The sequence below is a fragment of the Pristiophorus japonicus genome, chromosome 8 (assembly GCF_044704955.1).
Source record: "Pristiophorus japonicus isolate sPriJap1 chromosome 8, sPriJap1.hap1, whole genome shotgun sequence".
In the NCBI taxonomy this organism is placed as follows: Eukaryota; Metazoa; Chordata; class Chondrichthyes; family Pristiophoridae; genus Pristiophorus; species Pristiophorus japonicus.
In genome coordinates this window covers 181,220,832-181,234,547 of record NC_091984.1, presented here as the reverse complement: position 1 = coordinate 181,234,547, position 13,716 = coordinate 181,220,832, and the positions used below count along the sequence as shown (strand labels likewise).

Sequence of the window (13,716 nt, the reverse complement as noted above, 5' to 3'; positions counted from 1 at the left end):
TGCCACTGCCCTTTAATTCCATGGGCTTCAATTTTGCTAAAGTTTATTGTGTCATCATCCTAGGGGTCCCTCGAAACGAGGATGACTTGCTTCCACGCCAAAAAAGGATGAGTTCACAGGTGTTTCAATGAAGGACCTTGTTGTGTATGGAGAAAGAGTCAGACTGAACACTGTGAGCTCAAAGTAAAGTGTGACCTTAGTCTTTTATTGCAGATCTCCAGAGTGCCTCTCCAACCTGTGAAGCCTTCTTAAATACCTGTGCTCCCAAGGGATTATGGGATCCCTTGGGACTCCAGGAGAAGAGCCCTCTGGTGGCTGTACAGAGTAAGTACAAGTCCACATAAATAACAGACCTGAACTACATCCTGAAGGGTGGAAGATGACTGTGCGTGGATTTTTTTAATGTGTGGTGGCCGTTGCACACCAGCCACCACACTGACTTGACAGAGCTCGGTCTTGGCCCAGTGGCAAGGGTTAACCAAATGACTGGAGACCACCTCTGCTGCATGGGCCTAGTGCGCACACATATCGCAGTGTGGGCTGGCACTTGCTGCCCCTGGCGCCGAACTCATGCCTCTCCCATATCAAAAGAGATTTGAAAGATTGTGGCCAGAGCCCCTGCTATTTCCACCCTTACTTCCCTCAGCATCTCGTCCGAACCAAGTGACTTTACTACTCTGAGCACTGAAAACCATTTCAGTATTTCCTCTTTATCCAATTTTATCCTATCCAATTTGTCTCCATTGGCAGCATCCTCTTCGTTAGTGAAGGCAGATACAAACTACTCATTTTGTATCTCAGCCATGTCCTCTGCCTCCACAAGATTTCCTTTATGATCCCTCATCAGCCCCACCCTTCTTTTGACTATCCTTTTACTCTTTATATGTTTATAAAATAGTTTAGTGTTCCCCTTTACGCAACCGGCTAATACTTTTTCATACATTATCTTTGCCGCTCTTATTTCCTTTTTCAGATCTCACTGCACTTTATTCTGCTGATTCTCGACTGTATTATGAACCTAACATTTTTCGTAAGCCTTCTTTTTCTGTTTCAATTTAATGGGCCGTAATTTGCGATCAACGGCAAAGCAAAGGTGGTCCGTGCTGGCCCTGAGGAAAGCTGCCCACAGAGATCTCGTGATCTCTAGTGAGAAGTTTGCCTTTTTCGATGTGTAATTGGTTGCAGCGCTGCGAATAGGGAATTCCTATGGTGATGCTGCAGTGATGTCAACAAGCTGTCCACGCAGCCAATCACAGTGAAGAATTCACACAGAGAGGAAACCATGAAATGATAAGCTGCTGTTATCCGCACTTTTAAAAAATGTTAGAGAGCAAAATAAAGATTGGGACTAACCATGAGAAAACTTAAAGATTTGTTTTAATTTCTGTTTAAATTGTAATTTTTATCATAATGGAGAACATTGACATTCCACAAATATAAAAATTAGTATTTCATGGCCAGAACGTTTGTTTACCAGCCAATACGCTGTTAAACCCCAGTTACACCTACTCCAACAAGGCTTAACATTTAATTCCATTTCATCCTTCACCTCATTTGGCAGAAATAATAGAAAAGCAAATTATAATTTAAATGGAGAAAAATTGCAAAGTGCTGCAGTACATACAGACTGACCTGGGGGTCCTTGTGCATGAAACACAAATAGTGTGCAGGTACAGCAAGTAATCAGGAAGGCAAATGGAATGTTGGTCTTTATTGCAAGGTGGATAGAGTATAAAAGCAGAGAAGTCCTGCTACAACTGTACAGGATATTGGTGAGGCCACACATGGAGTACTGCATACAGTTTTGGTCTCTGTATTTAAAAAATATACTTGCATTGGAGGCTGTTCAGAGAAGGTTCACTAGGTTGATTCTGGAGATGAGGGGCTTGACTTATGAGAATAGGTTGAGCCTATACACATTGAAGTTCAGAAGAATGAGAGGCGATCTTATTGAAACTTATAAGATAATGAGGGGGCTCGACAAGGTGGATGCAGAGAGGATATTTCCACTCATAGGGGAAATTAAAACTAGGGGACATAGTCTTAGAATAAGGGGTCGCCCATTTAAAACTGAGATGAGGAGAAATTTCTTCTCTCAGAGGGTTGTAAATCTGTAGAATTCTCTGCCCCAGAGAGCTGTGGAAGCTGGAACATTGAATATATTTAAGGCGGAGATAGACAGATTTTTGAACGATAAGGGAGCAAAGGGTTATGGGGAGCAGGCAGGGAAGTGAACCGGAATCCATGATCAGATCAGCCATGATCTTATTGAATGACGGAACAGGCCCGAGCGGCCAAATGGCCTACTCCTGCTCCTATTTCTTATGTTCTTATGTTCATCCAATGCTTTGGCCAAAAACTTTTTTCCTTCTTTTCAGATGTCAAGGATTGTAAGCTTCAACAACTCTTGGACACCAACGCCCATCCGGAACCTTCTTCCCCCATAATTCCTTCTGATCCCATCCCAATCTCATCCCCTGCCGTGTTTTCACTATCCCCTCTGACCCCGAATGATCAGTCATCAGCAAAGACAAAAACCTGAGCTTCATCCCCTTACGCCCCCACCTCAATGAATTTCGAGCTCGGCACGATGCTGAGCTCTTTTTCCGTCACTTTAGCCTCCGTGCCCAGTTCTTCGGCCAGGAGTCTTCCCCCTGCACAGTTGCCCCTTTCTCCCGTTTTCAGAATTCTCGCTCTACTGGACCCCCTCCCTCTGGCCTCTGACCCGCTCTAGACCCCTTCATTGCAAACTGCCAACGGGACATCGGCCATCTCAATTTCTCTGCTCCCCTCATTCACTCCAACCTACCTCCCTTTGAACTTGCAGCACTCCGCTCGCTCAGATCCAACCCCAACTTTGTCATCAAACCTGCTGACAAGGGTGACGTGTTGTTGTTTGGTGATCCGACCACTACCTTGCAGATGCTGACTCTCTAACACCTCCTCCTACCTCCCCCAAGACCACTACTGAACATCAAGCTATAATTTCCCAGACAGTCACTGACCTCATCACCTCTGGCGATCTTGCCTCCACAGCCACCAACCTCATAGTTCCCCAACCCCACACAACCCGCTTTTACCCCCTTCCCAAGATCCACAAACAGGACTACCCCGGTAGACCCAACGTTTCAGCCAGTTCTTGTCCCATGGAACTGATTTCTTCCGGTCTCGACTCAATTTTTTTCTTCCCTTGTTCAGTCTCTCCCCACCTACATCTGCGACTCTTCCGATGCCCTCCGCCACTTTAACAGTTTCCAGTTTCCTGGCCCTAAATATCTCCTTTTCACTATGGATGTCCAATCCCTCTACATTTCCATCCCCCACCAGGATAGCCTGAGGGTACTCAACTTCTTCCTTGAGTAGAGGCCCCATCCACCACCGCCCTCCTCCGCCCAGCTGAACTTGTTCTCACATTGAACAACATCTCCTTTGACTCCACTCACTTCCTCCAAATAAAAGGTATTGCTATGGGAACCCACGAGTCCGAGATCTGCCTGCCTTTTTGTGGGATATGTGGAACATTCTTTATTCCAGTCCTACTCGGGTCATAGAATCATAGAAAATAGGTGCAGGAGTAGGCCATTCGGCCCTTCTAGCCTGCACCGCCATTCAATGAGTTCATGGCTGAACATGCAACTTCAGTACCCTATTCCTGCTTTCTCACCATACCCCTTGATTCCCCTAGTAGTAAGGACTTCATCTAACTCCTTTTTGAATATATTTAGTGAATTGGCCTCAACAACTTTCTGTGGTAGAGAATTCCACAGGTTCACCACTCTCTGGATGAAGAAATTCCTCCTCATCTCGGTCCTAAATGGCTTCCCCCTTATCCTTAGACTGTGTCCCCTGGTTCTGGACTTCCCCAACATTGGGAACATTCTTCCTGCATCTAACCTGTCTAAACCCGTCAGAATTTTAAACGTTTCTATGAGGTCCCCTCTCATTCTTCTGAACTCCAGTGAATACAAGCCCAGTTGATCCAGTCTTTCTTGATAGGTCAGTCCCGCCATCCCGGGAATCAGTCTGGTGAACCTTCGCTGCACTCCCTCAATAGCAAGAATGTCCCCTCCCTCACCTCTTTTTCCGGTACACTGATGATTGTATCGGTGCGTTTCCTGCTCTCTCCCTGAAACTAGAACATTTCATTCACTTTACATCCAATTTCCACCCTTCCCTCACCTTCACATGGTCCACCTCCGACTCTTTCCTTCCCTTCGACTTCTCTGCCTCCATTTCTAGGGATAGGCTATTGACAAACATTCACTATAAGCCCACTGCCTCCCACAGCTACCTGGACTACACTTCCTCCCACCCTGCATCCTGTAAGAAATACATTCCCATTCTCTCCATCTCCGTCGCATCTGTTCTGACACCTTACACACTAATGCCTCTGATATGTCTTCCTTTTTCCTCAACCGAGGATTCCCCTCCATCGTGGTTGATATGGCCCTCAACTGTGTCCGTTTTTATTTCCCGCACATCTGCTCTTACCCCTTTCCCTCCCTTCCAGAACCACGATAGGGTTCCCCTTGTCCTCACCTTTCATCCCACCAGCCTCCACCTGCAACGGATCATCCTCCGCCATTTCCGGCACCTCCAGCATGATCCCACCAATCACATCTTCCCCTCCTCTCACCTTTCAGCACTCGAGTTCAACAATTTCAGACCATAATCTCTGCCCATATTTTTTACCTTTTTGTTTTAAATACAACTCCCTCCCCCTTTTTTTCTCTTTCCCATGGCAGCTGGTGATGATTCCACCATTCACACCCCATCTAGACTCATCTTTTGTCTCTTAACTTGTTCCATTACCATCTCATTTATGCCCATCATCCCTTTTGTCTCAATCTCTCCTGCCTTCCACCCTGTTGTTCTTCCCTCCCCACCCCCTATCACTGCCCCTGCACTTACTTAAGAATCTGTTACATCTCAAACTTTTCCAGTTCTAACAAAGGGTCACAGACCTGAAACGTTAACTGTTTCTCTCCATAAATGCTGCATGCCCTGCTGAGATTTCTAGCATTTTCTGTGTTTGTTTTATCATTTAATGGAGTAATTAACAGCAATATTACCACGGAAAAGCCCAAGTTTTCACCAGTTTCACTGATTGCCGACTATTGGGTGGGGGGGTGGGGGGGCGGGGAGGCGGGGCGTCCACGGAGCAGTGAATGACAGACCTCAACTTCAGATTTCCACATTTAGATGTGCATGCGCTAAATCCTGAAGTTGCGGTCAGTTTCAGGGAGGTAATGCCGGCGAACACTGATAGTTTGTAGTCATTACCCACCGCAAATTCTGGGCCAGTCACTATGGAGGGGAAATTGCAGTTGGAGGCTTCCTTCATACAAATGCATCCGACCCGAAAGAAATCTACGAAACTACCTGTTGGTCCCGGAGAAACGTACGATTCCGATCTGAGGCGCAGCGTACAGATGTCTATGTTGGAATCACGTGGGCCTGGACCGCCAATCACTAGGTAGTATTCTCATTGATAATAATGGGAACTCAATTTGTACAAGTTCCCATTACTATAAATGAGAATAACCTCCGAAAACAAGAAACGCAGCACAATAAATTTTTAAAAAAGCACTTCACATATTTAAAATTAATTGAAATTAAATGTTTTAGAAAACAAAATGTTTTAGAATTTAAAAAAAATGTGTTTTAATTACGTTAAGAATAAACTTACCTTAATGGACAGAGGTTTTAAACATAAAAATGAATGATTAAATTTAATTTTTCTAAGTTTTAAAAGTGTTATGCTGATAAAAAGGTAAGCTATGCGCCTGCTTTTACCAGGCGTAAGAGTTTGAAGGACATTCGCTGGACAATAGCTTTTGCGAGGCCTCGCCGGGTCCATACGAACTTCGTACGGATCCAGCGAGGCCGGAATTTTCGGCCCTATATCTTTAGTCATTGGATGCCCTTCCTTTCCGTCATAGGAATGTGTCTGTTCTGTACCCAAACTATCTCCTCCTTGAAGGCCTCCCATTGTTCACTACTGGTTTACCTGTTAATCGTTGTTCCATTCCACCTGGGCCAGATTCCTTTTCAACTCACTGTTACCAGCTCTTGTCCGGTGAGTCTCTTCACCTTTGATTGTTCCTTGTCCTTTTCCATAACTACTCTAAACCTAATGATAGTGATCCAAGAGAACCAACCAGAGATGAGGGAATACAATTGGGTCGCAGCAGTCATGTGAGTGCCCCACATTAACTCACAATTCCATATCCCAGCTTCAAGTCCAACAAGGTCAAAAATACCACCTGTTAATTATCACGTTCTGTTCCCCCCCCCCCACCCTCAACTGACAAATCACTACTCTTCCATGTTGAACACCATTTGGAAAAAGCATTGATGAAAGCAAGGGAACACATTGTACTCTGGGCAGTGGGCTACGATGTCCAGCACCAAGAGTGGCTCGGTAGTGCCACCACTGACGGAGTTAGCAGAATCCTGAAGGACATAGTGGCCCTGCGACAAGTGAAGAAACTATCAGCAGTGTTCTACTTAATCTTATCTTCACCAACCTATCTATTGCATTGGCAATGAGCACCACACATCAACATCTTTTATTAATGTAGTGAAACGCCCCAAGGTGTTTCAAAGGAGTATTATGAGACTAAAAATTTGACACCGAGCCACATAAGGAGAAATTGGGGCAGGTGACCAAAAGCTTGGTCAAAGTGGTAAGTTTTAACGAGCATCTTAAAGGAGGAGAGGTAGAGAGGTGGAGAGGTTTAGGCAGAAAATTCCAGAGCTTGGGGCCTAGGCAACAGAAGGCACGGCCACCAATGGTTGAGTGATTATAATCAGGGATGTTCAAGAGGGCAGAATTAGAGAAGCGCAGACATCTCGAGGGGTTGTGGGGCTGGAGGAGATTACAGAGATAGGGAGGAGCGAGGCCATGGAGGGATTTGAAAAAAAGATTTTTCCATCCTACAATGCACAGCTGCTCTGGCTCGATATGGACCGTATTGTGTTGCTACTGCAGAAGAAGTCACCTCCCAGGCTACTTGGCCCTGCCCGTGGAAAGAAGCAATGTGGCAATAGGATGATGGCAAACCCAAGGGGTGCAATCCATAAAAACAAAGAAAGAGCAGCAGACAGCGATTAATTGAGAACACCACAGTCTGATCAAGCTAGAACGCTGTAGGTCGATTACTCTAGAACTCAGCAGGCAGCAATTGGGATACAAACATCACAGGCGTTGATTAATCTAGAACATGGTGGGGGTGCTCTCTCTGGATAATGTGTTGCAATCATAAGAAATAGGAGCAGGAATAGGCCATTCGGCCTCCTCAAACCCGCTCCACTATTCAATAAGATCATGGGGGGTGGGGGGGGGGGGGGCGGAGGGGTCAAGTGAGGGGAAATATAGAAAGTTAAAGAGAAAGGACAAGGCGATATTGCCGGGTAGCGATATGGGTAATAATAACCAGTGTGACAGGAAGGGACAGAGCATACACACATAAGAGTGCATCAGCAACTAGGGCCAGAGTAGAGAAAAATGCGAATGGTAAATAGACAAAATTAAAGGCTCTTTATCCGAGTGCATGCAGCATTCGTAGCAAGATAGATGAATTGATGTCACAAATAGAAATAAATCAATATGATCCGATAGACATTAGAGAGACGTGGTTGCAAAGTGACCAAGGCTGGGAACTGAATATTCAGGAATACTTGACATTTTGGAAGGATAGGCAGAAAGGAAAGGAAGTGGGGTAGCTCTGTTAATAAAGGAGGCGATCAGCGCAATAGTCAGAAATGATCTTGACTCGGAAAATCAAGATGTAGACTCAGTTTAGGCGGCGATAAGAAAAAGTAAGGGAAATAAGTCATTGGTGGGAGTGGTCTACAGGCCTCCTAACATTAGCTATGCTGTATAAATCAAGAAATAATGGGGGCTTGTAAGAAAGGTACGGCAATAATCGTGGGCGACTTTAATCTTCATAAAGATTGGATAAATCAAATTTGCAAAGGTAGCCTTGAGGACGAGTTCACGGAGTGTATTCAGGACAGTTTTTTAGAACAATACGTTGTGGAACCAACCAGGGAGCAGGCTATTTTAAGTCCGGTAATGTGTAATGAGACAGGATTAATTACTGATCACATAGTAAAGGATCCTCTAGGGAAGAATGATCTTAGCATGATAGCATTTCAAATTCAGTTTGAGGGCGAGAAACCTGGGGGTTGAAATTTGGTGCTGCTGTTTTTGAGGCGGTGTCACCGCCTGTGTGCCAATTTTACCGCCAGGCATTAGGTGCAGGCTCCAACTGCCAAATTCAGTTTTTACGCCCAAAAATAAGAGAGCAGTGCTTAGTAGTGGTGTTGCACACTCATCCTTGGGTGGGAGCTCAGGAGGCTGGCTGAATTTTACATCGGGAGACTGCCGCCATGCTCGCTGGAAAACGGGAAGAAAGAAAAAACCTCAAACTTCTACGACCCGCACACAAACTTCCCCACTCTTAAAACTAATGAAAAAATAAATAAAGAAAAAAAATTATCGCTCTTGGCCGATTCCACCCGAGTTCCGTTGTTTAACCACCACTTTTTTCAGGCTGTACAGCCGCCTGCCGGTATAGCAGCCGTACAAAGCAAATATCAAGATAGAAGCACCACAAAGGCGTTGTACGCTGGATGACATCACCACACGGGTGGTATTAGCCAGCGCGGCATTGCCTTTGGCGTCTCTGCCAAAGAGTCGACTCAATTTCAGCCGGGGCGTGACATTGCTTATCATTGAAGGTAGGCCTTTGCTGCCCATTAGCCAACTCCTGCGAGTGGTAACGAGTGATGGTATAAACTGAATTTTGACCCTTTGTGTCTGAAACTAGTATCTTAAACTTAAATAAAGGCAATTACAAAGGTACGAAGACAGAGTTGGCTAAAGTAGACTGGGAAAATAGATTAACAGGTAAGATGGTAGATAAGCAGTGGCAGACATTTACATCAGAACATAAGAAATAGGAACAGGAGTAGGCCATACGGCCCCTCGAGCCTGCTCCGCCATTCAATATCATGGCTAATCTGATCATGGACTCAGCTCCACTTCCCTGCCCGCTCCCCATAACCCCTTATCGTTCAAGAAACTGTCTATTTCTGTCTTAAATTTATTCAATGTCCCAGCTTCCACAGCTCTCCGAGGCAGCGAATTCCACAGATTTACAACCCTCAGAGAGAAGAAATTTCTCCTCATCTCTGTTTTAAATGGGCGGCCCCTTATTCTAAGATTGTGCCCTCTAGTTCTAGTCTCTCTCATCAGTAGAAACATCCTCTCTGCATCCACCTCGTCAAGCCCCCTCATAATCTTATACGTTTCAATAAGATCACCTCATTCTTCTGAATTCCAATGAGTAGAGGCTCAACCAACTCAACCTTTCCTCCTAAGGCAACCCCCCCTCATCCCCGGAATCAACTGAGTGAACCTTCTCTGATCTGCCTCCAAAGCAAGTATATCCTTTCGCAAATATGTAAACCAAAACTGCACGCAGTATTCCAGGTATGGCCTAAGGAGATATTTCATAATTCTCAACAAAAATATATTCCATTGAGAAAGAAAGACTCTATGAGAAGGATGAACCATCTGTGGCTAACTAAGGAAGTTAAGGATGGTATCAAATGAAAGAAAAGGCATACAAGGTTGCGAAGATTAGTGGTAGGCTAGAATATTGAGAATATTTTAGAAACCAGCAATGACTAAAAAAAATAAAGAGGGAGAAAATAGTTTGAGAGTAAACTAGCAAGAAATATAAAAACAGACAGTAAGAGCTTCTACAGATATATAAAAAGGGAGAGAGTAGCTAAAGTAAATATTGGTCCTTTAGAGGATGAGACTGGGCAATTAATAATGGGAAACAATGGCAGAGACTTTGAACAAATATTTTGTATCTGTCTTCATGGTAGAAGACACTAAAAGCATCCCAATAATAGTAGAACATCAGGGGGAAAAAGAAAGGGAGGAAATTAAAACAATCACTATCACTAGAGAAAAAGTACTAGGCAAACCAATGGGATTAAAGGCGGACAAGTTCCCTGGATTTGATAGCCTGCATCCTAGGGTCTTAAAAGAAATGGCTGCAGAGAAATTAGATGCATTGATAGTAATCTTCCAAAATTCCCTCGATTTGGGAAAGATCCCAGTGGATTGGAAAACCGCAAATTTAACACCCCTGTTCAAGAAAGGAGGGAAACAGAAAGCAGGAAACTATAGACCAGTTAGCCTAACATCTGTCATTGGGAGAATGCCAAAATCCATTATTAAGGAAGTAGTCGCAGGACATTCAGAAAATCATAATACAATCAAGCAGAGTCAGCATGGTTTTATGAAAGGGAAATCGTGTTTCACAAATTTGCTGGAGTTCTTTGAGGACATAACGAGCAGCGTGGATAAAAGGGAACCAGTAAATGTAGTGTATTTGGAATTCCAAAGGGCATTCGATAAGGTGCCACATAAAAGCTCACAGGCTTGGGGGTAATATATTAGCATGGATAGAAGATTGACCAAATAACAGAAAAGAGAGAGAAAAATTGATTATTTTCAGGCTGGCAAACTGTAACTAGTGGGGTGCCATAGGGATCATTGCTGGGGCCTCAACTATTTACAATCTATTTTAATAATTTGGATGACGGGACCGATGTAGTGTAGCCAAGTTTGCTGATGATACAAAGATGGGTGGGAAAGCAAATTGTGAGGAGGACACAAAAAGAGACTGCAAAGGAATATATATGGGCTCAATTTTCCATATAGGCGATTTTTGGCGTATTTGGAGAGATATGTCTGATTTTTTTGTGCCTGACTGCGCCAGAAAAAAAAGTTCCAAGTTTCGCCGGTTTTAACTTTGACTTTAATACGAGCATTGGCCTTAAACTCTGTGGGTGGAGCTTAAGGCCTGCGGCAAAAACTCATGTTGCCAAGATAACAAGGTGAGGCCACACTTAGAGTACTACATACAGTCTCAGTCTCCTTATTTAAAGGAGGGATCATCATGCTCTGAAGAGCTGAGGCTGGGAACAGAAACTGACCAAGGGCTGAGACTGGGTTGGAAACAGAAAATGACGCCGCTGCTATCCAAGGCCGAAAGGCCTCCCCACCCCTGCTGTTATCCCAGTCCGAAAGGCCCTCCGCTCCAGCTGGTGCTGCTGCAATCCCGGGCCAAAAGGCCCCCCACATGCTGTGTCTTCAGCTCGGCTAAAACAATGGCATCTTCTCTCCACCGATTTTCTCTTCTCTGCACTGATTTCCTTAAGTGTAGGGAAGGTTTTTCCACAAGGGTGTAGTGTGCCGTTTCCGAAAAAAAATCGTACTTGGCCAAACTCGCTTAAATGGCCAGAAGTGGCGCACACAGCATGTTCCGCCCCCAGTTACGTTAAAAAAAATCGGATGTACCCACTTTAGAACGGCGCAGAAACTTTGGCGAAACTTGCAGATTTCAGTCTACTCCAAAAAAAAGCATTGTACACCAAAAGAAATGGGCAGAATGGTGGCTAAAATTCAGCCCACAGGTAGGTTAAGTGGGCAAAAATTTGGCAGATGGCGTATAATGTAGGAAAATGTGAGGTTATCCACTTTGGGAGGGAGAATAGAAATACAAAATATTATTTAAATTGAGACTACAGAATGCTGTGGTACAGAGGGATCTGGGTGTCCTCGTACATGAACCACAAAAAGTTAGCATACAGATACAGCAAGTAATTAGGAAGGCAAATGGAATGTTGGCCTTTATTGCAAGGGGAATAGAGTATAAAAGTAGGGAAGTCCTGCTACAACTGTACAGGGCATTGGTGGGACCACACCTAGAGTGCTACATACAGACTTAGTCTCCTTATTTAAAGGAGGGATCATCATAGGCAGTCCCTCAAAACGAGGATGACTTGCTTCCATGCCAAAAAGAGATGAGTTCACAGGTGTTTCAATGAAGGATATAATATTCCAGATCCCGAACTACATCTTGAAGGGCAGAAGATGCCTGTGCGTGAATTTTGTTAACATGTGGTGGTCGTTGCACACCAGCCACCACACGGGTTTGACAGAGCTAGGTCTTGGTCCAGTGGCAAAGATTACCCAAGATGACTGGAGACCTGCTCTGCTGCACAGACCGAGCGCACACATATATCGCAATGTGGGCTGGCCCATGCTGCTCCTGGACCCCGATCACATCCCTCTACAATCTCTCACCACTCCTGGGCCCCGATCTCGCCGTTCCTGCTGTATCTGCCCACGCTCCAATCACCGATCTGGACCTTGACATCACTCTTCGCTGCCGTCGCCTTCCTGCACCAGCTCGCGCTGTACCTTGCCGTGGTCTGCTGCCATGCTGCTCCAGGGCCACCGCTCGGCGCTCCTCTTATGGCCCCGACCTGCCGCTGATGGTTTCTCACAGGTCGGGGCCGCCACGCTCCTCCAGGGCTGCCATTTGCCGTTCCTTTTATGGCCCCGACCTGCAACTGATGGAGGGATATACTTGCATTGGAGGAAGTTCAGACAAGGTTCACTCGGTTGATTCCTGGGATGAAGGGGTTGTCTTATGAGGAAAGGTTGAACAGGTTGGGCCTCTACTCATTGCAATTTAGAAGAACGAGAGGTGATGTTATTGAAATATATATGTTTCTGAGGCTTGACAGGGTAGATGCTGAGAGGTTGTTTCCCCTCGTGGGGGAAGCTAGAACTAGAGGGCATAGTTTCAGAATAAGGGGTCGCCCATTTAAAACGGAGAGGAGAAGGAATTTCGTCTCTCAGAGCGGCATGTAGCTTTAGAATTTTCAGAGAGCTGTGGAAGCTGAGTCAGTGAATATATTCAAGGCTGAGATAGACAGATTCCATTTGCCACTGTTCTGCCCACCTGACCAGTACATTGATATCGTCCTGCAGTCCGCAGCTTTCTTTTTCATTATCAACCACACAGGCTGTTTTAGTGTCATCTGTAAACTTCTTAATCATACCCCCAACATTCAAGTCCAAGTCATTGATAAAGACCACAAAAAGCAAAGGACTCAGCACTGAGCCCTGCGGAATCCCACTGCACAGCCTTCCATCACAAAACACCCATTAACCATTACCCCATTGCTTCCTGCCTCTTAGCCAATTTTGGATCCAACTTGCCACTTTGCCCTGGATCCCATGGGCTTTTACTTTCGTGACCAGTCTGCCACGTGAGACCTTATCAAAAGCTTTGCTAAAATCCATATACATCATACGCACTGCCATCATCGACCCTCCTGGTTACCTCCTCAAAAAATTCAATCAAGTTAGCCAGACACGACCTTCCCTTAACAAATCCATGCTGACTGAATTTTTCCAATAATTTTCCCAGCACATGGACTGACTGGCCTATAATTACTTGGTCTATCCCTTTCTCCTGTTTTTTTTTTAAACAAAGGTACATTAGCAGTCCTCCAATAATATAATATACTATTTTTAATTTCTCTTGTTAGCCACGGTTGGACCATTTTTCCCATGGTGCTTTTATTTCTTAAGGGAATGTATACTTGTTGCAAATTATGAATCATTTCTTTAAATGTTTGCCATTGCTTTTCTGCTGTCAAACCTAGTTTCTAGTAATCTAGTTTCCCAACCTACCTTAGCCATCTCGCCCCTCATACCTACGTAGTTTGCTTTGTTCTGGTTTAAGACCCCAGTTTCAGATTTAACAAAACCACTCTCAAACCCAATCATCGTTATATTTGGATCTTCACTGTATTCTGAAGCATTCCACC

At 44.8% G+C, this 13,716-nt stretch overlaps 1 protein-coding gene across 1 annotated transcript in view; it reads right to left on the bottom strand.

The window, feature by feature from the left end:
• LOC139269230 (uncharacterized) overlaps positions 1 to 13,675 on the bottom strand; it is a 141,447-nt gene extending 127,772 nt beyond the window's left edge. The window contains exon 1 of the mRNA XM_070888320.1: positions 13,580 to 13,675. Coding sequence (XP_070744421.1) covers positions 13,580 to 13,675 — 96 coding nt within the window. The remainder of the gene's footprint in view (positions 1 to 13,579) is intronic.
• Positions 13,676 to 13,716: the final 41 nt, after the last annotated feature.